The 21,472-nt window shown below is 48.7% G+C and overlaps 8 protein-coding genes across 8 annotated transcripts; 4 read left to right on the top strand and 4 right to left on the bottom strand.

Annotated features, from left to right (window-relative positions):
- Positions 1-3,607: 3,607 nt before the first annotated feature.
- EDB91DRAFT_291970 (carbohydrate-binding module family 21 protein) lies at positions 3,608-6,081 on the top strand. Its single transcript, XM_041326739.1, has 3 exons — positions 3,608-3,822; positions 3,872-5,168; positions 5,229-6,081. Exons 2-3 carry the CDS (start codon positions 3,872-3,874, stop codon positions 5,948-5,950), a joined length of 2,019 nt encoding a protein of 672 aa, XP_041178129.1. The 5' UTR covers positions 3,608-3,822; the 3' UTR covers positions 5,951-6,081.
- A 2,510-nt stretch (positions 6,082-8,591) lies between these two features.
- Positions 8,592-9,674, top strand: EDB91DRAFT_1081325 (uncharacterized protein; the record flags this gene model as incomplete). Its single annotated transcript, XM_041315369.1, has 5 exons — positions 8,592-8,649; positions 8,684-8,932; positions 9,018-9,099; positions 9,208-9,232; positions 9,396-9,674. The coding sequence occupies 5 exons, from the start codon at positions 8,592-8,594 to the stop codon at positions 9,672-9,674; spliced, it is 693 nt and encodes a 230-aa protein (XP_041178128.1).
- Positions 9,675-10,523: 849 nt separating this feature from the next.
- On the bottom strand, positions 10,524-11,014 carry EDB91DRAFT_1081324 (COX5A-domain-containing protein; the record flags this gene model as incomplete). Its single annotated transcript, XM_041315368.1, has 2 exons — positions 10,524-10,558; positions 10,627-11,014. The coding sequence occupies 2 exons, from the start codon at positions 11,012-11,014 to the stop codon at positions 10,524-10,526; spliced, it is 423 nt and encodes a 140-aa protein (XP_041178127.1).
- Positions 11,015-11,453: 439 nt separating this feature from the next.
- EDB91DRAFT_1127526 (ribosomal L28e/Mak16) lies at positions 11,454-12,566 on the top strand. The gene is made up of 5 exons (XM_041318493.1): positions 11,454-11,627; positions 11,696-11,755; positions 11,808-11,861; positions 11,914-12,096; positions 12,386-12,566. The coding sequence occupies exons 1-5, from the start codon at positions 11,595-11,597 to the stop codon at positions 12,488-12,490; spliced, it is 435 nt and encodes a 144-aa protein (XP_041178126.1). The 5' UTR covers positions 11,454-11,594; the 3' UTR covers positions 12,491-12,566.
- On the bottom strand, positions 12,464-13,274 carry EDB91DRAFT_291767 (uncharacterized protein). Its single transcript, XM_041326738.1, has 3 exons — positions 13,164-13,274; positions 13,047-13,104; positions 12,464-12,996 (listed from the first exon to the last, which is right to left on the bottom strand). The coding sequence occupies exons 1-3, from the start codon at positions 13,198-13,200 to the stop codon at positions 12,711-12,713; spliced, it is 381 nt and encodes a 126-aa protein (XP_041178125.1). The 5' UTR covers positions 13,201-13,274; the 3' UTR covers positions 12,464-12,710.
- Positions 13,275-13,541: 267 nt separating this feature from the next.
- EDB91DRAFT_1236853 (uncharacterized protein) lies at positions 13,542-14,364 on the bottom strand (the record flags this gene model as incomplete). Its single annotated transcript, XM_041321511.1, has 6 exons — positions 13,542-13,719; positions 13,769-13,836; positions 13,874-14,086; positions 14,140-14,194; positions 14,284-14,307; positions 14,357-14,364. The coding sequence occupies 6 exons, from the start codon at positions 14,362-14,364 to the stop codon at positions 13,542-13,544; spliced, it is 546 nt and encodes a 181-aa protein (XP_041178124.1).
- Positions 14,365-14,489: 125 nt separating this feature from the next.
- EDB91DRAFT_291351 (ribosomal protein L21e-domain-containing protein) lies at positions 14,490-15,355 on the top strand. Its single transcript, XM_041326737.1, has 4 exons — positions 14,490-14,647; positions 14,699-14,813; positions 14,865-15,058; positions 15,113-15,355. The coding sequence occupies exons 1-4, from the start codon at positions 14,587-14,589 to the stop codon at positions 15,223-15,225; spliced, it is 483 nt and encodes a 160-aa protein (XP_041178123.1). The 5' UTR covers positions 14,490-14,586; the 3' UTR covers positions 15,226-15,355.
- Positions 15,356-15,600: 245 nt separating this feature from the next.
- EDB91DRAFT_1247494 (WD40-repeat-containing domain protein) lies at positions 15,601-19,809 on the bottom strand (the record flags this gene model as incomplete). Its single annotated transcript, XM_041322820.1, has 20 exons — positions 15,601-15,944; positions 16,007-16,187; positions 16,243-16,324; positions 16,384-16,414; positions 16,466-16,616; positions 16,666-16,680; positions 16,737-16,777; positions 16,835-16,968; positions 17,025-17,086; positions 17,143-17,176; positions 17,234-17,907; positions 18,053-18,182; positions 18,233-18,464; positions 18,516-18,623; positions 18,673-18,706; positions 18,757-19,122; positions 19,180-19,204; positions 19,256-19,313; positions 19,364-19,399; positions 19,449-19,809. 20 exons carry the CDS (start codon positions 19,807-19,809, stop codon positions 15,601-15,603), a joined length of 3,099 nt encoding a protein of 1,032 aa, XP_041178122.1.
- Between the last annotated feature and the right edge of the window lie 1,663 nt (positions 19,810-21,472).

Below are 21,472 nucleotides of genomic sequence, written 5' to 3'. Positions count from 1 at the left end.
CGACCCTACCACCAGTGCCGTAGCAGGGATAGACGATCGAATGCCAGCCGCTGGTAACCCGACCATCCTTCTTTGCTAGGTAGAAGTACCATGAAATTCAGCAGCCGCACCAGTCCCTCGGGAACTAACGCCATGATGATGTGCCACAGTCTACAGTTGGCTGCAAGCTGGCTACTCAAACTGTAATTCCCACGGTGGCCGCACCACAGGGTTCCGTCGCCACAGGCTCACTAACGTTAAAGAGTCTAGACTTGGCCTTGTGTACGACCATCACCACTGATTCCAGCAATCGATACTTGGACCTAGATCTTTCGCCACACTTCTGTTTGCTTGTGGAGCTAGACAAATAACAGGGTCCTCGGCGACACCTTGTTCGGCCATGAAGATTCTTAAGAATCCGGCTGCTGAATTCTCGGCCATGATAGTATTACTTCCGTAGGCGAGCCTCAGTGTCGACGTGGCGACCTATAACGATCCGTTGCTGTTTTAATAGCCTCTAGCATGTATCGACCGTTTCCGGGCATAGTTGGGCGTTGTGGACTCCAAATAGCTAGATAGGCGCGCCTCTCCTTGGTACCTTACTAACGTTCTAAGCACTTCAGGAGAAACTCGGCATCTGGTCTGTCGATACGAAGATAGCTGACACATATGTACCAATTAGTGACATTGGGAGGTGTATGTTTTTTTTCGCCCCCCCCCCCCCCAAGTTTTACCTCGGAGAGCAGTTTGCTACGATAGCTCGTAAGTACGTACAATGGACGTTCCGTATGTACCCTTATGACTACTCTCCAAATCCCTGGTGCGCCCGATCTATGTCCCTATTTCTCCTGTCTTTGACCTTTTCAGTCAGATCCCGTAATCTGCATGTTGAGAAGGTACTACAGAGTCTATCAAACCCGCTGGTTCCGACGTGATCGTCTAATATGTCACTCATTCCCGAGTGCCAAGCACCGAGTCGCGGCTGACCCAGCTGTCTAATTATTCTAGTTGAACAAAGTTCCATGCACAATGGTCTTGTTCAATATCAACATTGTAGATTGTATACAAATATATCGTGCGTTTCGCATAAACGTTCACCTCGCTAATCTACCATTCGAACGTGTCTACTATATTTTAGTGGCCGTTTTTTACCCACCGAGTTGTGGTTACAAGTTAATTCTATTATAGCAGGTTGCGGCACCGAAACCACAATAATACACCCACAGAATTCAATCAGCGATCAAGTCTTCTGGAGACGCGGCGGCCGCTCAAGAGCCCATGGTCCTATAAGATCCGCTTCCTCAAGAATGGATGTATATGGTATGCAAAATGGAAGAGAACAAATACAATTAGATCGACGGGATTTTTATTCGACTTTGTGTTCGCCGCTCATTCTAGATGTTCATACCTTGGCAACATGCCACCCCGGTTGAAGGTTGTAACGAGAATGACGATATTGCTTGTGCCCACCTGATGGGCTCGCCGCCATTGTCGGGACTTTGTCACGATATTGTCTTTTGTTCCACCAGAGGGCAGTGAAGGGCAGTGTTGGCTGCGGACAGTGTTTTCGTTTCGGGCGTATAGTCCGATGTAATAGAGAATTGGAATAGAACTGCATTCTACGCTTCTATAGCTAGGCCTCTTCTCGGTGACACGTCCCGACTCCACTTCGGGCACTTTGTGAAAAGTGATGTGACCGAGTCGATAGAACCAACACACGTAGACTCCTCATCGACAATGGTATGTCGTGTCCAAGATGTAGTCTGCCAGATAATCAAGCGGGTGACGTTGGGGAGGGATATCAGTACCACGATTAGCTATGGATGATATGCCTATTCCTGACTCTTATAAGGTTTTCAACGCTATGATACGAAGATATGAGAACTTCAGGCCAAGTAGCGTGAACCGCCGATCCGGAGCTCACTATGCATAACCTCTAGAATTACGAATATTTGATAACAACAATGCTATCGTCTTCATAGCCGCTATCCAGCACGTACAATACAACGATAATGATAGTGGAGCGGTATCTAGGCGCCCGTACATTAAAAAAAATAACATATAGACTCGATGAGGAAGTATATAATTAAAAGGCTGGCATTCAAATATGGTGACGCGCGAAGTGATCATAAAACGGGCTGCGGCGTCAATGACCAGATTCCGATATCCTAGGTACCGTTTTGCTTCGAATGATGTATGAAAAGGAATCATCGAAAGAAGGTGTAAGATATCGGCAACGTGTGGCAGCACCTAAGAACAAGTTTGAGCAACGTGCCTACTGCAACGTGCATAACAGTTTAGTGAGATCTCGCTGACAATTGTTATAGTGGACTTGATCAGTGAGTGTACGATTAAAGCTAAGAGCTTGTAGCAGCTAGCTGGATATCGAAATCCGATGAGAGTTGGTACAGCCTGCTAGCCGATCAGCAACATAGAAGGATGTGCAGTTCAACTGCTTGATCAATGACCGTTGATATGGTCTTCCGTCAGGATAAACACAGTCGAGAGATAAGTGTTCGAAGGACGAGATGATCGGCTTTAAAGATTGTTGCGACGAGCGACACAAAGCTACTCCCACGTTGGGATACATAAAGCGTTCACATAGCGCGGCCCCTCGCAATCTTCCATGCCCGTATTATGTTTGCTTATCGCCAATAATAAGTACGCTTCTTCGGACAGGTTTTTAGGTTCGCGGGATGGTGTGAACGTTTCGGTTGCGAGCACTTGGACGTAAATGGTTGTACACCGATCGGTGTAGATGTGGGCTTAGCCATAAAGCAAGAGTAACTAAGTGGGCGACGTGAGACTCGCTCGCTTCATTTTGACGAACGGTATGAGTAGGTGCAGATAAGTTAAGATGACGGCGGGAGAGATCGGGTGTAGGGAGGGAAAGGAGAAATCCGGGGAAGTCGATAAGTTGCGAAAATCGGAAGCGGCTCATTGGAGGACAAGCAACTCTGAGATAGATTTTCGGGGGATGTAGAAGCACATAGGCGGTGATACAGGAGAAACACGGACGTAGAAGACGTTGTAGCACATATCCGTCACTTAACTATGGCAGACATCCTATGGGGAGGCTGACGAGGGTGTAAGGAAGGAAAGCGATACTTTAAAAAAAGTGCACCACAATGACGTTATGTAGGAAGCGAGAAAATGACGCACTATGAATATTTCGAAGAAAAATCAGACGCGTTCCCATGAAAGTGCGGATCTGAATTGCCTATGATACTGCAAAGGCGTGATCGATAGCACATAGTGCGAGGCTTTGAGCCGATAAGTCAACTGTAGCTAGCTTTTCGCCATACTAGTAGTAGTGAGCATCAACTCAGACTACCGTTGATCCATCCGACATATGATCTTAGTGAGACCGTTATTCTTACTGGAACATGTTGTAGGATGGCGTGTCCGTGGGACACGTCGTCGGGAGTTATAGTTGACGACGACAGGAAGGCGTAGAACATTACTTGCATGGGGGAATGGTTGTTTCGATAAGCTGCCGGGATCAGAAGTCAAATTCTTCGCGAAAATTACGCGCTGTAGGTGGAGTCACCACGAAACACGATGATGGGCTAGAATGCTAATATAGTATTTTTGATAAAGCGCTGCAAGTCTAGAAATGCTAAGATAAGGAACGTGAGATCTGGATTATTCGATCGGGAATATGTGGAGTGTAACCGTTTCACTAAAATAGGATGCCGAACCCGATCAGATCTCGGAGGGAATCACTTTTGAGATCAAGTACTCCAACGTCCGTGAAAATAAACAGTCTCTCGTTTCAATAGGTCTCATTCCTACACCCATCTTCCTCTCCTCACCTCGAGGATTAGTACACATTTTAAAGAGGTATTTAACAGCTGTTCACAATTTTTATGTGCTTCTGACGTCACTCTAGATGACCTTTACAGCGTATGATGCCCACCGCTCTCGCTCAGCAGTCCCAACCTTCTCAAACGAACGCGGCCCAGGCGCATTCGTTTCATTAGGTTCCCTCCCCAGACGAAAATCTCATTCTCCCACATTTCCCCAGAATCGCAAGTCACCCGTCTTCCATATTCATGGCGATGATGACCACGATGACTGTTGCTTGTCGTCGTCAGATTCCCTCGACGAGCAGACTACTACCCAGCTTGGAGACCCCCAACTCCCAATGAAAAATTTACAGGAAGCTTTCCAATCACCCGCGGCTGTACCCTTTCCCCGCCGCTCTCCCTCCCCTCCTTCTCCCCTCCTTGGTCCCTCTTCACCGTTGGTTACCTCTCCTCAACCACAAATGTCCCATGTATCATCCCCAGCGAGAATTCTGCCTAATGGGAAGCCACTCAAGTCCTCACTTAAATCATCAACCTCCAATCTCTCCATCCCTGCACTTGAACCCCAACGCCCTAATAATCATCTTCACTTGCGTTCCCGTTCAGAACCATCCACCCCTACTGCGCATACTCCTAAAAATGTCCACTTTCCCGATACAGACATTGGCCTGGCCTCTGTCCGCCTTTTCAGCCGCTCTGCCCGTCCAACGGCTGTCAGCACGCCCGATATTCCTAATGGTGATGAAACGGAGACGGAAGGCGAGGATCAACCTTCGAATGGATTTCCCTTCCCAAAATTTCCTTCTCCAACCCCGAATTTCGAAATTGACACCGCTAATTCATCGGTGGTGCCCGTTTCTAATTCTCTTCCTCATTCGAATATCCTACTTGAGTCCCTCACTTTCTCGCACGCTTCGTCACAAGGCGTCAGCCCACATTTGAGCGGTACCCTTCTCGTGCGCAACCTGGCGTTCGAGAAACATGTCGCTGTGAGGTTTACCCTCGATGATTGGCAAACCGTCAGCGAAGTGAGAGCGCAATATGTTGTTTCCATTCCATCACTCCCATCCGCATTTATATCGTCTTCCTCATCGAAAACAACAGTTGGCGACCTCGTTGGTCTAGCGGCAGACCACCGCGGGTGGGACCGCTTTTCTTTCATCATTCGCTTGGAGGACTATACACACAGCTTGGGCTCACGAGTATTGTGGCTCGCTGCACGTTATAGGGTCCATTCAACGTGTCCTGGTTTGTCGACGGAAATCTCAGGTCCCGGTGGTGAATGGTGGGATAACAACAACGGTGGAAACTACCGCGTTGCTTTCCGCGTCGCGCCACTGCGACTGACATCTAACAGGATTCGAAGAGAGACAGCACCTGGTGAGCATTTTTATTTTTCAGATTTTTTTAGGACGGTCGGTTAATGGCGAAATTTTGTAGAACCCTCAAGGGTGACACTACCCATGTCCCGCGAACATACTCCCGGCCAATTAGTTCCACCTTTGAGTTCAAATTCGTCTCCCGCATTCGGAAAAAAGATGTCATTCTCACCGACGAGAGATGGAAAGGAGAAATTTTCATTACCACTGAGGTCAGGGAAGCTCCGTCTCCCCAACTATGCTGCACCTCCGGTAGTCTCCCCTGTTTCCCCCACTTCCTCTGCACCTTCGGTGTCTGCGCAGCGCTCAGATGCTTCGCGCTCACCCTCCCCGCCGGTCCAACGTCCAACGCCCCAAGTGTCTGTCCCACAATCGCGTGACTATGACTCCCCTTCACCTGCTTCTTCCACGCTCTCCACGCCCTCTACTTCACCCAACATAGTCCCACGCGTCATGATAGGTGGGCATCCCGCAAACTGTCCACGTCCTGAGCAGACACACATCGATGATTGGGAGTGGATGTCGCCGCCGACACAAGCTGTCATGACGAAGCGACCGGCTGCGCGTAGGACTGTTACAGATGGGCCAACTGGACCTATCCGATCTGGTGTGCCCGCAATACCTCCTCGAGCGCATTCGTCTTCAGGACCGCCGGGTAGCGATGGCCTATCTGGCGATTCGCTGTATAATGCATTTGTGACGCGGTGGTGCTTTGCCCAAGAGCCGTCCAGCGCGGGTCCATATCATGGGCCACTCACAGGCGACGAGGGTATTTTGGCATGAGGGTTTTTTGAATTGGGTTTCATTTTTGGAGAGCATCCACTTGTACGATCTTGACGACCTCGATATCATGACCGCGACACACGTTCAACGGTGGCGCAAGCCATGCACTCACTCTATGTCAGCACAAACAAACTGCTGTACCTGTTCGTGCACCCCATCTCCTCTTCGATTCTTCGATTCGTGATTCTTCTTTCCCTCTATGTATATAATACTGATGTCTTCATGATTTTCCTCAGCCTGTACTAACACTCCATCATCACTCATGTTACTGACATTATCTCGTCTTACTGAACACACGGCCTCCTGGACAATATTTCCCCTGCCTTGTCGGATTCTACTTCCCCTTGTAAACATACCACACTATATTAAAAGCGCTCGACGCATCGCATTGACATATCGCACTCATGACGTTTCTGTACGCCTACGACGTATATTTAATGTATACATATGCTTACCTACCGTAGGGATTTTTGGGAACTCTGGAATATCTATTTGATCACGATCTTCGAAAGTACTTGATTGATGAGCCTTCTGGGTTTGTCTTCGAACGTTCCGAGGCCCTCAGGCTCTCAGAGCATTTTCAAATAATACAGCATTCGTCGGTGCACGATGTCAGCCTATGTCAGCTAGTGCGACCTTCAGTCCGATGTCGTGATATCCTTATCATCATCATCTTATCATCATTTAATCTAGTGGCGAGCATCTCCGCGTTAACAACCCGACCTCCACGCAATGACGCCATCGCTCATAGCCGTTCGTCTAGGCTCACTCAAGATGTCCAAAGCTCGTGAGAAATATCATACTCTTATTGTCAGCAGGGATCCGCGACATCTTGTCCTCACAGCAACACGTCAAGGTAGCGGGCTTAGAGACGCTCGGGTCAACCGAGGCCAACCCGCACCTTTCGTTTATATCCGCTGCCCCGCCCAAAAGTGAATCAGTGACGTCCATACACATATGCGTCGCTTGTAAATCTCCTTTATCCATCAGTGTGTCGATGCCGTAATATCCGTCAACCTCAGACCCAGGACGAGTCCTGGCGAGTCGCCCAGCTTATGAGCGCTATCCTTCATTTGCCGAGGCTCTGGTCCATCAATGCCTTTGTTCGCACGCAGGAACCAACATGTTCCAGCCAATACTTTCATCGATAGACCAGATTTCATTTTGTTCCCTTTACCACTCCTATTTACTTATGGAGCTCGACAAGCACAAGGGTCTTGCGTATTACGATAGTTCGAGTGTCGTAATACCCCCAGAATGGTAAGGGAGTAGGCACCCGATTCCTGTCCTCAGACGTCAAACAGCGATGCAGGTCACTGTAATTAATGACTGCTGGTATGTAATAACTAACATTTTGTAGTATTCGACAGTCGTGAGCTGTCAGACACTGCCATGAGACTCAAATCAATCGCTCAGTCACTCTGTGTCAAAGTCTTCATCCCTGTCATTCTCGGGGTATGCCGATGCCCGAGCTTCTCTTTTGTCTGCCAAGCTCCACAAGTAAATAGGAGTGGTAAAGGGAACAAAATGAAGTCTGGTCTATCGATATGAAAGGATATCATCTTCGCAGAAACACGCTGTGGCGTGTTTAGAGACCGTGCGCGGTCGGTTCATCCCACAACTGTGTTTCGGAGCTTCTTTATGTAACATCCGTCCCGCACGCAACCATCCTGGTCCACCCTCACGGACAAATTTCTTGTTTCTGGATGCCTGGTCACCTTTCCGAACAAACTGGCCCCGGAGGGGCCGAGGCCTGGTTTTTCAGGGACAAAAACGACCGAATTTTTACCCTCCTGTCCAGACATAAATCCTCGAATTTCGGATGACCGAGATCAGGCCTTCCTACCTATATTTGGGGGTCTCGCTTGAACAATGAAAAGAGAGAATTAATTATTTGATCCCTTCCCCAGTTAACGTTGTTCGTCAGGGACATATGCATAATGATCGGCATGGTGATAAGCAATGTATATTGCCTCTGCAATGATACTTGGTTTCGATGATCAACGTCACGCCAATTGGCTCAGACATAGAGTGATGTTCATTCACAATGCAATTTACAAACCCCAAGGCTGTCCCGAGAAACTTCTTCGTTTTTGTACCAGGTCAACGCCGCCGCGTGCATCGGAGGGTACCTGATAATGTATTCGTCTTCAAGTGCGTTCTGACCCACGTCCACGTTTGCTTGTATTCGTCTTAAGTGCATTCTAACCCACGTTCAGGTTTATACTTTGCTGGCATCTTGTAAATCATTCTCCCCCAAGCACGTCTCGTGAAATCCTCTTAATAACCGTCTGTCTGGTCCGCTTTTGAACTTGCCGCATTATTACCTCTTAATCTTAATCAAATCACTGTTTGCAAAGACCGACATTGATGAGAGAAGTAACATGATTTCATACTTTCTGCTGCTATCATGGGGTATCCCAGCCCAGTCCCAACTCACGCCGTTGACACTTACCCATCGAGTACCTGCCAGGATCCGGAGGATATAAAACCAAAACATGTCTCAGCATTCGTTTGATATCACGGCGCAAGTCTGACACGAGCTTCGTCCTGCTGACCAGTGATCGCAGCCTTCATGTGCGACTCAAGTTTCACATATAACATCTTAATATATACCCTCTATAACACCTGATCGACAATCATGACTATTTGGATCGACATGGCAGCATCGTGCCGCATCATGACAGTCCCCGAAGAAAGTTAAAGGCACTGATAGGCTTCGGCCGCGCCCAGCTGGACATGACGAACTATTCTGGCGCCGAGGGCTAGTTCAGGAGGTTCTCGATCGACGTATGACAGTTGCGCGAGACGGAAAGTATATACCCATAGTATGGCGGGGTATTTTTAAATTCCGAATTGACTTTGGTTCTTCGAAGATAAGTATGGCAGATAGTCCTCGACAATGCGTGCGTGGTGCTGGGATCCACCACCTTCCACCACCTGCCACGGATGCTGTTGTCTCGAGTTGGCTGCCATACAGTCGTGCGTCAGCATCCGACCCCAGGTATTGGTTCACAAGCGTACGGCTGTAGCAAAATGGAATCCATGTTTCATTGTGGGTTGATAGGTGCGATAACGGCAACCCAGATGCTATCCGTCCTTGAACAGCACAAGTTACTGGAGCTCCATGCGATTAATGATTCAAATATGTTGTTCTTTCACAATCTCCGCCGCCGTTAATAACCAACCGATAAGCATTGCCAGCTCGTATCTTTGACTCCGTACTGATGCTAGAACGCTGGATTTGCGACTGGCAGGTTGTCTAACTTCAAGAGTGCGAGGGTAAGCTGCGGGAGTAAGCCTCGACTGTAAAGACAGCGCATTGATATCAAAATGAATCAACCCGCCGTCGGCGGAGTACCCGTAACATAACCGCGATGGAGCGTACACAAATACACGTTATCGAGGGCTCCCCGTATCATAGGGAAACGATATCTGGCATCAGGTCTATGGCCCTAAAGGACAACAAATCGATGTCTTTTTAGCAAAAAAAAGAAGGATCAATCTTTATGCGGAGAGCGACAATCTTTGCCGTCTCACTGAAGTAGCGCTACGAATCCAATCCTACCGAAACAACTGCAGCAGCTGGAAGATAGAAGATTATGATGCGGGGGCCGCTGGAGTGCTGCAAAGGCTAGGAAACGGATTAGCCACCATTGGTGCACTGGAACGGCATACGTCGTGCACTATTGGCAAGCAAACGCTAGTGTTTGCCGCAAGTTAATTCCCTTTGAAGGGAAGTGCGCTTTACTCTCAGATTCCACTACCAGGCAGCGCGGGAGCCAGTCAACCTGAAGAAGACGACCACAATTAAGCATACATTGCATCGTGGTTGCAGCTTTCACTCACTGGCTATCGTGTTTCGTCTCTGACCTTTTCCGGGACTATACACGATGAATGACCCCGTCAACGCATGTGTAAGTTGGTCTGACTGCCGCACGCGCATAACCGTTACACCAAAGGTAGAATACTGAAAGCTTAGCTTTCAGTATCAGCGACAGTATATACTGAGTATGGGAACTCAGGTAAGCCAGCGTGCTTACAGCATGCAGGGAATAGCTCGCTCATTGAATCACAGGGATACCCCAATCTGCCCCTTTGGGCTAGGTCAGTTGGCTCATTACCCATATTCACAACCAGCACATGTCCTCGGAATCCTGGCATTCAACAACTTTCAGAGAATATACGACTGCACGCTTTCGTGCGTGAATTGGTCCACCTAGTTCCTTGATAATTTTTAGCTCTGCGCCTTAGTTGCGCCAGTTTAGGGTACGGCGCCTGCATAGTGACGAAAGTAGGATTAAGCGCACGTAAACAGTATGTTCGTTCAGACGAGAAGATGTTGTTCAGAAGAAAGTTTATTGACCTCAGAAGGTCAATATAACAGTGAGTAGAACGAGTGCTCAGTATAGGTCACAACAGGGTGTAAATCCGCGCGCTGTGGATTAAGGAAGACAATAAGTGACGATAATAGGCGAGGCACTGCAATCTACTGTGTACACATAGTTTATTAGCTCCAGTATAAATACACGAGCAAGGTCGACTCACATAGAACACGCTGCCCTGGCGGACCTTATGAGATGTAAAGTTCTTCTTTTGTGTCTATGCCTATAGACCGATAGAAAGGCGATGGTCAGTAGACAAGTAACATGTATCCGAACAACACGAGTGCCCACCAAGTTCCTCTCTAACGGGCTTCAACTCGTCCAAGTAAGCCTGGTACTGCTGCTTATTCTCAACCTTTTCCCTGATGCCCTCGAAGACACGGACAGCGGTGGCATAGTCGTTTACACGGCGTGCTGCGTGCAGGGCAGCCTCAACAACACCAGGTGAAGGCACGAGGTCGTGTGCAAAGCAGTTATTGAGGCCACGTTGTACCTCAAAGAGGTCCTGTGCGCCTTGAAAGAAAGCAACATAGCGCTCAGAAAACTGCTCAAATGTTTCTTGACTGTGCGAGTCCGATGATGAAAAGCGGTGTGGTGTGGTGAAGGCGGGGGTCGCAGCGCGACGAAGGACGACACTGGGCCGTGCGCGAAGAACGGAAGAAAGCATACGCTGGCTCATGATGGTCAAGAAGGAGCACGACAAACGAGCGACAGCGGCGGTAGAGAAAAGTCTTAGACGCGGAAATAAACGTAAGTAAATCGTTTTCAACGTCGTTGGGAATGATCCGGAAACTTCCGACGTGAAATGGTACGTCCACACAAGCAATCCACATAACTAAGCATTCCAAGCTCGTCTACGTACTATGTAAATAGTCGACGTCACTTCGTGCACACGCTGGACTGGTTATTCGTACTTGGTCCCAACAGCAATATTGATTTGTATGACACCCTTTCCATACTCATCAGCCTGCTTATTGGGTTGATGAGAACGGAAAGGTCGGCAAGCTCTACTTGTCGTTGACTCGTCCCGGGTCAAACACGGGCTAACAAGCACTGCTGGGTGAATGCTTGTCTCAGTAGCATGGAAAAACAGTCGAATCAGCCCAACATACGGACTATGATCAAAGTGCCTTTGTGTGTCGGCAATCTCCGGCATAATCTCTGTACTGTTTTCATTTGTTTGGTTCAACTGTACAGTTGGTTCAGCCACACTTGGTCGCTGTTCAGAACAACCTGTAAGGCTTAGCAGCATCCTCAAAATGTCGACCGACCTCCAGTGGCTCCTTATCCGCGTTAGTTGCACCGAGTCTTAGTACTCTATTGTGTGGATACTGAAAAAAAAATTGCTTCATATCTACAGAAATACAACTCCTTCCTTGTGAAGAAGGTCCCTGAAGGTCCCATCTTCTCCAAGGAGCCCGTATGTCGTGTGTTCGAACTTATGCGCAAGTGCTAAGCGTACATTGTATCAGGGTAACCTCCTGAATCTGCACTCCCACAAATACTCGGGCCTTGCCAACACCAAGGTACGTAGCCTTACTATAATCAACTGACCTCCGTTAAGCGTGATATCAATAGACTATCGACATTCAGAACTCTGAGACTGGCCTGCAGATCACCACCCAGAAGTCGAAGGCATCACCACACGCTGTTCGTCCCGCACGGACAACCGCAACCGTCCGAAACCGGTCAGGAGGCCGTCGCTCATTGGGAGTCGTTGCTTCCGTGGCGAAGAAGGGATACCGCCCAGACCTGAGAGCTGTGAGTGTTGATGGTTTGCTCCCGAACTAGATGGAACCGGATTCCCCGACGACACAAAAAGCACTCTCGTTAGAACCCGCTGGAAACCACCGCAAGGTGTATGAAAGTTGGGCGTGGACATGTTTGCGATATCAATCCAGTCCTGTTTGGGATATTCGTCATAACTCGTATTTACCACTGCGATTTTTTTGCCACAGTGGGCGGATACTGACGATCACATCTGTTACAACGTTTCTGTTGTATGGTTGGTTGAAGAATCTGTGCTAACACTTGTTTCTTCGTTTTCTAGGCTGCTCTTGGCCGCACCTCTGCACTGCTCGCCGCACAAAAGGAGAAGAAAGCTTCACCAGCGAAGAAAGTTCGGGGGAAGAAGGCAGCAGTATCCACTGCATGATTGATTTATTTGTATCTCTAGTGCCCCCATTGCTATGTTCGTCTATGCGAAATAAGCACCCATGCTGCACGATTCTTAGTTGTCTGCAAGAATGATAGCGCATTTCAACGAGTATGACACCTATACAAATACACTGGTTGTACAGCAACACGTTGTGATGGTACATGATGTGAAATTTCCTCCTTCGATGAATCCAGCATTCTCAAAACATCGCCTTTCCTCAAATGCCAAAGGATTTGCCCGCCGGTTGAGCGATCCTGCCTGAAGCACCATAACCGCTTTTACCACCAACATTGTCTTTGGTGGGCCTGCTAGCCTCAGCCTTGCGATAAGCGCTCTCTTGAAGCCTGTTGTCATCGTGGCTGCCATGTCCATGATGTTTCTTCTTCTTTGGAAGCTCTTCTTCATTGTGCGGGGGGTCATGTGCTTCCTCATCGCCATGACCTGCAGGCCGCGGGTAATCAGTGTTTTCGGTTTGATTTGCGCCTACATTCGGAAGAGCTCCCCTGCATATTGGATCGGTTTCACAGATCAATGATCGTTGAGCAGCACTTACGAGTTGGCACGAGGCCGAGGCCGCGAGGTAACTGAGAGTCGACGACCTCCCACCATGACTGCAAAGGACCCATCAGTAAGATCTGAGCCCTGACTATGTTGGCACTCTTCGACATACTTGCAGGGGGATGCTGCGCAACTACTGCGTCGGACATGATTGAGATTGAGATAGTGATGGTTAATGTGTACGAGTTCACGTGGACTAGTGGTGTGATCTGAGCGTGACCTGGTGACCTCACCTAATAGGCCGTTCTAGATCTGGCTTGGACAACATATAGAATGAATATAGGATGGGAATTGCAGCCTTTTGGCCAAGATACTCGTACAAGTCGAGTCCGTATGTTATGAGCCACCACGCATCAAGGATTCTGCAGCTTCCTGCCATCGCACGACGTCACTTGGAGCGCGTCAAAGGGTTGTTTTTGCATGTGTCCATAGCATGGGGACGACATAAATGTGAAGATGACATAGGAATCGTGATGAACGCGCAGAAAATTTACTCTTCCTCCTCCTCGTCGCCACCCTCCTCCCGCTTTGCGGCAGCGGCAGCACGCTTGCGCTTGACACGACCAGGGCGTCCGCCTCCGTATGGCGATGTAAGAGCGAAGTCGATGTGCTTCTGGGAGTCGAGACGGACAACAAACGATGGGATGTTGACAATTTGCTTGCCAACACTACGTAATGTTCAGAATCAAAGCGATAGAAAGTAAAGCGTACACATACCGAATGTGACGTTGTCTGATCAAAACACGGGCGTGATGAATACTCTTTGCAAGGTTGGTCTTGAAGACCTGCGTTTGGAGACGACGTTCCAAGAAGTCCTTCCACCTTCAATGCCAACACGTAATCCAGACGCATGCGTGTCTCGTCCAACACACCAATCCGCACGAGTCGACGAATGAGGGCGTTACCCTCGAAGAGACGCTTGGGATCTTTGTCATCAAGCTTGAGCAGCTCACGGGCTGCACGACGGATTTTGGAAAGGATGAGACCGATACGCCAGATCTCACGTTTGTTTCGTAGACCGTACTCGCCAGCAAGCTGTAAGATACAAAACATGCGAATTTGCATCTAGGATTCGAGGCAGATCATACCTTCAACTCAGCATCGAGACGAGCTGAACCGAACGGGCGACGAGGGACTTTGTATCTGTAGGATTAATGCGATACGAACAGGCCATAAATCAGCAAGCTGAAAGCCTTCCACTGTAAATGGATCTTGAAGAATGAGACGCTCACGTCTTGCTGTGATTCCGCGGGGCCCTAGGAAGCTTTTTAGCATTCTACTCAACACGTCTAAAGACATCCCTACCTAGGCATTTTTCTTGAGGGATGGCCTTGACGGTGTGCACGAAATGTTGGTGGCCTAATTGGGACGAAAGGTTCGCATACGCCACAACTGTAAAGTACCAGACAAGCCACCCGGAGATATCCGGTCCAACAAGCTTTCACATACTCAATACTGACACCGCCGCCGACGACATTGTACGTCTCCCAAATTCCTGTCCAGCCTGCTGCTGACCTTCTACTCAAGAACTCAAGATGCCTCACTCATTCGGTTACCGTGCGCGTACGCGCGATATGTTCAAGCGGGGCTTCAAGGGTCTGTTCTCATGATCTTGTGGCAATACTCGATGACTGACATTGCGTGCAGACCACGGCCCCGTCAAGTTGTCGACATTCCTCATTAACTACCGCATTGGTGATTTCGTCGACATCAAGGCCAACGCCGCCCAACAAAAGGGCATGCCTCACAAATACTACCACGGGTGCGTTACTTTGAAGTTGTAATTGCGATCGATCATTTAAAGATCCTCCAGACGGACTGGCATTGTCTACAATGTCACTCCCCACGCCGTCGGTGTCATTGTCTACAAGGTTGTTGGCAACCGCTACATCGAGAAGCGGGTGAACCTCCGTGTTGAACACGTGAAGCACTCGAAATGCCGGCAGGAATTCTTGGACAGGGTGAAGCGGAACCATGATGCACATGCCGCAGCAAAAGCCAAGGGTGGTGAGTGGGCGTGACTTCTTATGTATCCGATGCACCTTATAACCTGCCTTTCAGAGCGTATCTCGCTGAAGCGTGTCCACGCTCTCCCTCGGGAGGCACGCACCGTCTCGATCGCCCAAAACACGCCGCAAACGATGACGCCCGTCCGTTACGAGACTACCATTTAAATGGGATGTATTCGTTTTGCTACTCATATGAGGTTTCCACTATGCATCGTATACTACTGTCATGCTCCCATGCAATCATGACTTGAACGCAACTTCACGGATGACTATTACCGCATCATCCCTCTGACACTTGAGTGAATGCTGCACGAGGTGGCCCTAGTTTTGTTGTCGATCACACAGTACCCGGTCAAGTTGCAGTACGCCACGAGGTCAACACGGTCTGTTCAGAATCATTACCCGAACTTAAGTATTTTGTAATGAAGTCCTATAAATACGAAAGAAGGCCGTAGATACCTATCACTAAACTCGGCTGAACACCCATACATGAACACGGATTCCATGGTAGTTTTGCCCAGACAGAATGCTAATAGTGTTCTACCATGACCCTTGCGAGATTGTGGTACGTATGGCCGGTGCTGTTTTTCGAGCCCCCCGACAGGATCCAGGGGCAGGCGGTGGACCAAGGATAGGCGAAGACGTGCGCCGATCCCCAATTGTAATACCAGCATGCTCGAGATACGAACCATCATCAGACGAGTGGTCCCACGTTGGTGTCTTCCATATGTGTACCGTACCGTCATGGCTGCCCGTTGCTAACATGAAGGGGTCGTCAGTGGAATGATTCCATGCAGCGCATGTCAAGTCCCCGCCGAACGCCTGAGGTCTGATGTAGTGGAGCAAAGTTGCAGTATCGCGATCCCAGATATGGATATCGCCCGCTGAGACCAGGGATTCAGGATGTGACTATTGAGACAAAGAAAACATCTAGCAAGAAACGAACCTTTGCCCGCACATAACACTAGCTGGTCGTCCACACCGCCGAAGTAGCTCGGGCCCACGAAATCCACATCCGCTGTAGGCAGATACGTGTGACGGAGAGTCAACCTAGCAATTTGTGCAAAGGGGTTTTCGCGATCTTTAGTATCCCGTACTAACTCCATCTTCCATAGCTGCGGAGGTGTCTGCGAATACCAAACAGGGTAAACAGATGATCCTGCTAAGAATGGATGCTAATACCTTATGCTCGAATGAAATCAACACATTTCCACCACTTTTGGACATCGTGATGTCACGCACGTCGTTGACGACGGGTGTCTGGCTTTTGACGATGAATTCCATGAGTGAAAAGCTTCGGAGACATTGAAGAAAGCGACCCACTTTTCAAATGTTCTGCTCTCTATGTTGAAAACTGTAATAGGTGGAGTCAAACAGACCGCCCGCGGACACGCACACCACTCACCTATTATACGCTTCTCAACCCTAGTAGTGCGGCTCGGATGCATCCCGTTAGGTGCCGCAAGTAGTGGTCCCACACCCAGCAACCGCTGGCCATCTGGAGTCACGGCCACATTATGCAACTTGATACGACCAAAGTGGTAGGAATCAAGAACCTTGGAAGGATGTTCAGTCGAGATTCCTTCGGCAGAGTGATCTAATTACCCTTCCTCGAATGTCCTGACGATAGAGTTCATGAGTAATCAGTAGACACCAACGATAACAGTTGCGCCAACCAGTTTGAAAACCTCGCTTCCTTCGACAGATAAGAATTGGGCTGTCGTAGGAAAGCATCAGCAACGTAAAATCAGACAGAAAGGATAAATCGAATCACTCTCATTCGCAGGCAGCCATGCAACGGATGCCACAGAGTGCGGCCGTTCGATGGTTTTCCTACAGAGCCCATCCTTTGTCCAAATCTTAATTCCGCGGGGTAATCTCGTCAAGAGAAGGGTATCAGATGCGGACCTGTCCGATCACGTTTGATGGTTCAGCAATAGAGCAGCACTTGGTGCGCTACATACCATGCAACCTGACCGATGAATCCTCGCACGTGTACCAGAATAGCATGGATCGTAAAATCCTCCTAGAGGGGAGTCGTGTAAACAACGAGTGTAGAAGTGCGGCAATTTATATGCTTACCCCGACACGAAAGATGACAGAAGATCGATCCCAACTTCGTGTTTCATCTCAGCCCAAGAAGCTCCGATGAAATGAACCTGCCACAACGCACCTTGACGTAGCGAGATACTTGCCACTCGGGGAGAACTGTAAATGCCGGACAAGGGCAGTGTGTACGGAGAGGTCCTGCACAGGGTCTAGGGTTTTAAGCTTCGGGATCAAGGTGTCTGGCGGTCCTCGAATGGCGCTTATATCATCCATGGACGAGCCTCGAGTGGGAGTCATCCCCGCGGTAGAATTCCAGTCGAATGATGGAATTCGTTGCGGTCTCCCCGCTTGCTGCTGTTGCACCATGATGACAGAGCGCACAGCCCCTTGAAAGCGCTGACGGACAACGGCTCGGCGAGACGTCTCGCACTCCTCACCAGCATGCCCTTCCGTAGAATTGGGACGCTCAGTGAAATCCCCGCACGCAGAAATAGACATATCGCGGTGGTGAGAAAGATCAACCATCGACGGGCCCTCCTGCTTAGTGGGAAGAGTATGGTCCCTATGTCTGATCCGAGTAATCATGTCTGTGAACACTCGTCTCAACAGGACGCTGATGGTCACGACACAGCAGTGAATGGCCTCCTGCACTGCCACGACCAGAGAAAGGCGGAATATGCGGTGGGTTGCTTCATTGATCGCATCATCCAGCCAAACGTGACCGTGGTAGTGAACAAATATCCAGCGCTCAGAAGCGAACCAGGCCGACACGACAGCCAGGCCGAGAGAAGTGACTGCCTGCAATTTTGGGGTAAGAACGCATTTCAAAATCGGCTGGAAATATCCGTAGACTTGCCGAGAAAACAGTGGCAATCGTGGACGTGACAAATCCCTGTGTAGTAGTTACGTCTTGGAATTCCTTCCAATATAATAAGAACCATACCTGTTCTGTGGCATATGTGAACAGCATTAAGCCCACGGAAAAGCATGCCACAGCCATCACGAGGAACACTAAAGGCGATCGTTTGATCCATATCACTACCCACCAAGGTACCCTATGCAATGGAGAGCGACTGTTGACTGTTATGTGACCCGAATGCAAGCAGGACGCAAATAGACTCACTACATGGCTTGCTTCCAGGTGAGACCAAGGAGGCTGTTCACTGCGGCTGCTATACTGAAAACCAATGAGGAGAACCAGAACGCATTGACAGATTTCTCCAGCACGCTGTCCGTCAGCTGGTATGAGCATTGTAGGGTCGTCGCCGTCACAACTGAGAAGAACGTCGCGACTGTCGATAAGTTTAGCAGGTTTGCCGATGAGTGCTGCTGGGCGAATCTAATCGTCGGAACACCTGGAAGAGCATGTAAACACGAAAAACACGAAGGGGAGAATAGTTGTATACCAATTTCGATAAACATGGACAGATTGACTGTGATGTTGTCAATGTGCTCCCCAATCTCCAAGGTCAAATCATGGATATAACGCTGCACTGCTGGATACCGAAATTGACCTAAAACTAGTCCGCACGGTTCTCGAGTGTAGATCAGCCAGAGACACACTACCTTTGTACTCCTGAAGACACGAAGACCAATACTAGACAACTTGGTCAACAGAGAGGACGGCTCATCTAGCCGGAGATGTACCTTCAGATCGAATTCGAAAGCACGTATTGACGTGTTGACCGCCTCGTCTGTAAATTCCGGGAACTCGTTCAGGCAGGTTAGGAAAGTTACAACGTCTTCTGCGAAACCAGCAAATTGGTCGGGGATACTTTCAGGATCAGGGTGGGCCTTGGGCGAAGGTTGATGATCGGTGCACCGTCGCTCCATCCAAGCATGAACAACCAGCGCCTCTCGAGGTTGACGCGAAATTTTCCGAGGAAATAAAGTAGCTGCGTTCTCCCGAAATAGAAATAACAGTTTCGCGAGGCGCTCTCGTAGTCGAAGAGCGGAGGATAAAATTCCAACGGAACTGCCAAGTTGACGAGCAGCATTAGCAAAATTCCGCAGCTATATGGAAGATGAGTATCAAAACAAACAAGAAAGTGTACCTAATCCTATTCCTACCTCTTTGTCGAGATTATCAATTCGCCTGTAAAGATTGTTCAGTGCAAAAAGACGAAAGTACGAAGGCGTTTCTCACCTCTCAAATCTATTGAATGCTTCTGATCCTGCGATTTGCAGTTTTTCATCCACGGTAGCTGAACAACATATGAGGCCACCATTGTGTGCTGTGCTGGCCAATACTCACGTTCGTCATCTTCAAAGGTGGGAGGAAGGTTGGCATCTAAAAGTGTACAATCAGCGATGTGTAATGGCCAGCGGGTGTAATTGACCATTGAATGGAGAAGACTCATTGCTAAGCTCGTTCAAAACATCCAAAAGACTGATAATAGTCCGCTTCCGTCTCGAGTCGACATAGGCTTCACCTCGAGGGTAGGGGTTAGATACACTTGAGCCCGCATCATGGAAAGAATGAGCTGTATGAGCTGCTCCAGTGCGCTGAATCCGAGTTAGAATGACCAAGATATGGAAGACATACCATGAAACATAGTGAGCTAGTAATACGGTATGGGTAGAAGAATTGGAGAATTCGATGCCGAGGATGAAGAAGAAGCGACTTAAAATAAGGTCCTCGAAGTACACTCCATATGGCAGAACAGCACCGCTCGTAAAAGTCGTGATGAAAATATGCATTCGCTCAGCCTATCTCCGAGAGCGAGGAATGGCTCAAGACAACAGCGTGTTATCGCTAGAGTCATTGGACTCGCGCAAGAATACGAGGTAGCGGTGACCCTGACGTGTCGATCTCTGCGTCAATGCTGATAGGGAGTAAATCAGTGGATATATGGTGAATCATACTCAAAATACATCAATATGAAACGGGAAGGACGGCAAAATTTCTAGCGAGACCACTTATGGGCAGGTTTCAAGGCCAAGAGGCGAAAAAGTGGTATGCACAGGTAATGATGCCGATCAGAGGTGTGGAAGCAACGTTTTCGGGAGCGAAGTGAATTAGGTGAACGAGTGCCAGACTGCCAGTGAAATTTTAGACGTTTACATCACAGAGTGGCAGACGAGTAAACCGTTCAGGTTACGTGACTACACGGCGAGTCATTACCGTAAGCGCTTGATCCTTTTGTGCATGCTTGCATTGGTGGGCTTCAGGAAAAGTACTGGATGAGTACAGCGCAGATCAGCGGATACTAAGTATCATTTTCCCGGGGCCCCGCTAGAACGTTAACCGGAACCCCGCACAGGTCAGCGCTCCGAATTGCCGATCGGTGTCCTGCGCATGCATGTGTTTGACCGAATTTCAATCAGACGCGGACATGAGTCTAGGATCCTGCTTCGATATCGATCGCAGAAGGCTATGTTGTACACAATCGACCCTTCGTGCCAGGTGGACAGAAGAACCGGTGACCAAGACTAGTGAAGTTTTGAATTCCCACGAGTTCAGGTTAGGGCCTAGGCTGGTTAGCGCTTAGCTTCAATACCAACGATGTATACCTTTCTTATCCCTTTCTTATTGAAATAATCATTCTTGTGTACTATGCATTGCTGATCCGATAATCTGTCAACTCGATACTGTTCCAAGTGACAAGCGCCCATATGTTTTTGTCACACTTCAAAGATCCATCATCTACTTTGAGAATCTAGATTCTGCCGCACAGGAAGATATAGGTTAGTACACAGTCGCCTCGCGATTGAGACGAGGATCCTTGGAGGATCCCTATTTACGGTCATGGCTCATTTGAGCATGATGATGGTGATTTGACCGCGGATATGGGGAGGCTCCTTTTTCAGTGTTTGCGATCAGTTTCCTTGTTAAGACTTCATAATAACCACGACGACTTTGGGCGCGCCCACTAGGCCTTGCGTGTCTCAAGCCAAGAGCCTCACCGTAGTGATCGAATGAGCGAGTCCTCGAGTGAGTGTTCGTGTCATCGTTGTACAATACTGCGATATTATAATAATATGTACATAACACATTTGTTACAGGTTACAAAATGATTTCGGGATGTGGCATTCCTCAGCTATGCGCGTGTAAGTATCGACGCTTCCTTAGTCATATTTTGTTTGTTCAACTTACCCTGGGCCCCTCTCTTAAGCCGCCGAAACTTCCGTTCTATAGGTGTGTCTTGTGTTCAACGTTGGAACGGAAGTTACTTGCTCAGGGTACTTATTCCTTTGATATGCCAGTAATAAGTTTGCTGTGCTTGAAAGTGAGTCATATCATCTTATGCTACTAAGTATCTAAGTCTCAGAGGCGTTCGCGGAGCGTTCTGATTGGTGGAGAGAACTTTGCTGTAGACAGCAACGGCACGTCATACCCTCAGGCTTGAGCTATTCCACGACG

This window comes from Suillus paluster, assembly GCF_016628075.1.
Source record: "Suillus paluster strain FC165 chromosome Unknown EDB91scaffold_20, whole genome shotgun sequence".
Classification (NCBI taxonomy): domain Eukaryota; kingdom Fungi; phylum Basidiomycota; class Agaricomycetes; order Boletales; family Suillaceae; genus Suillus; species Suillus paluster.
Note: the sequence above shows the minus strand (reverse complement) of the source record. Positions and strands in the feature narration are given on the sequence as shown.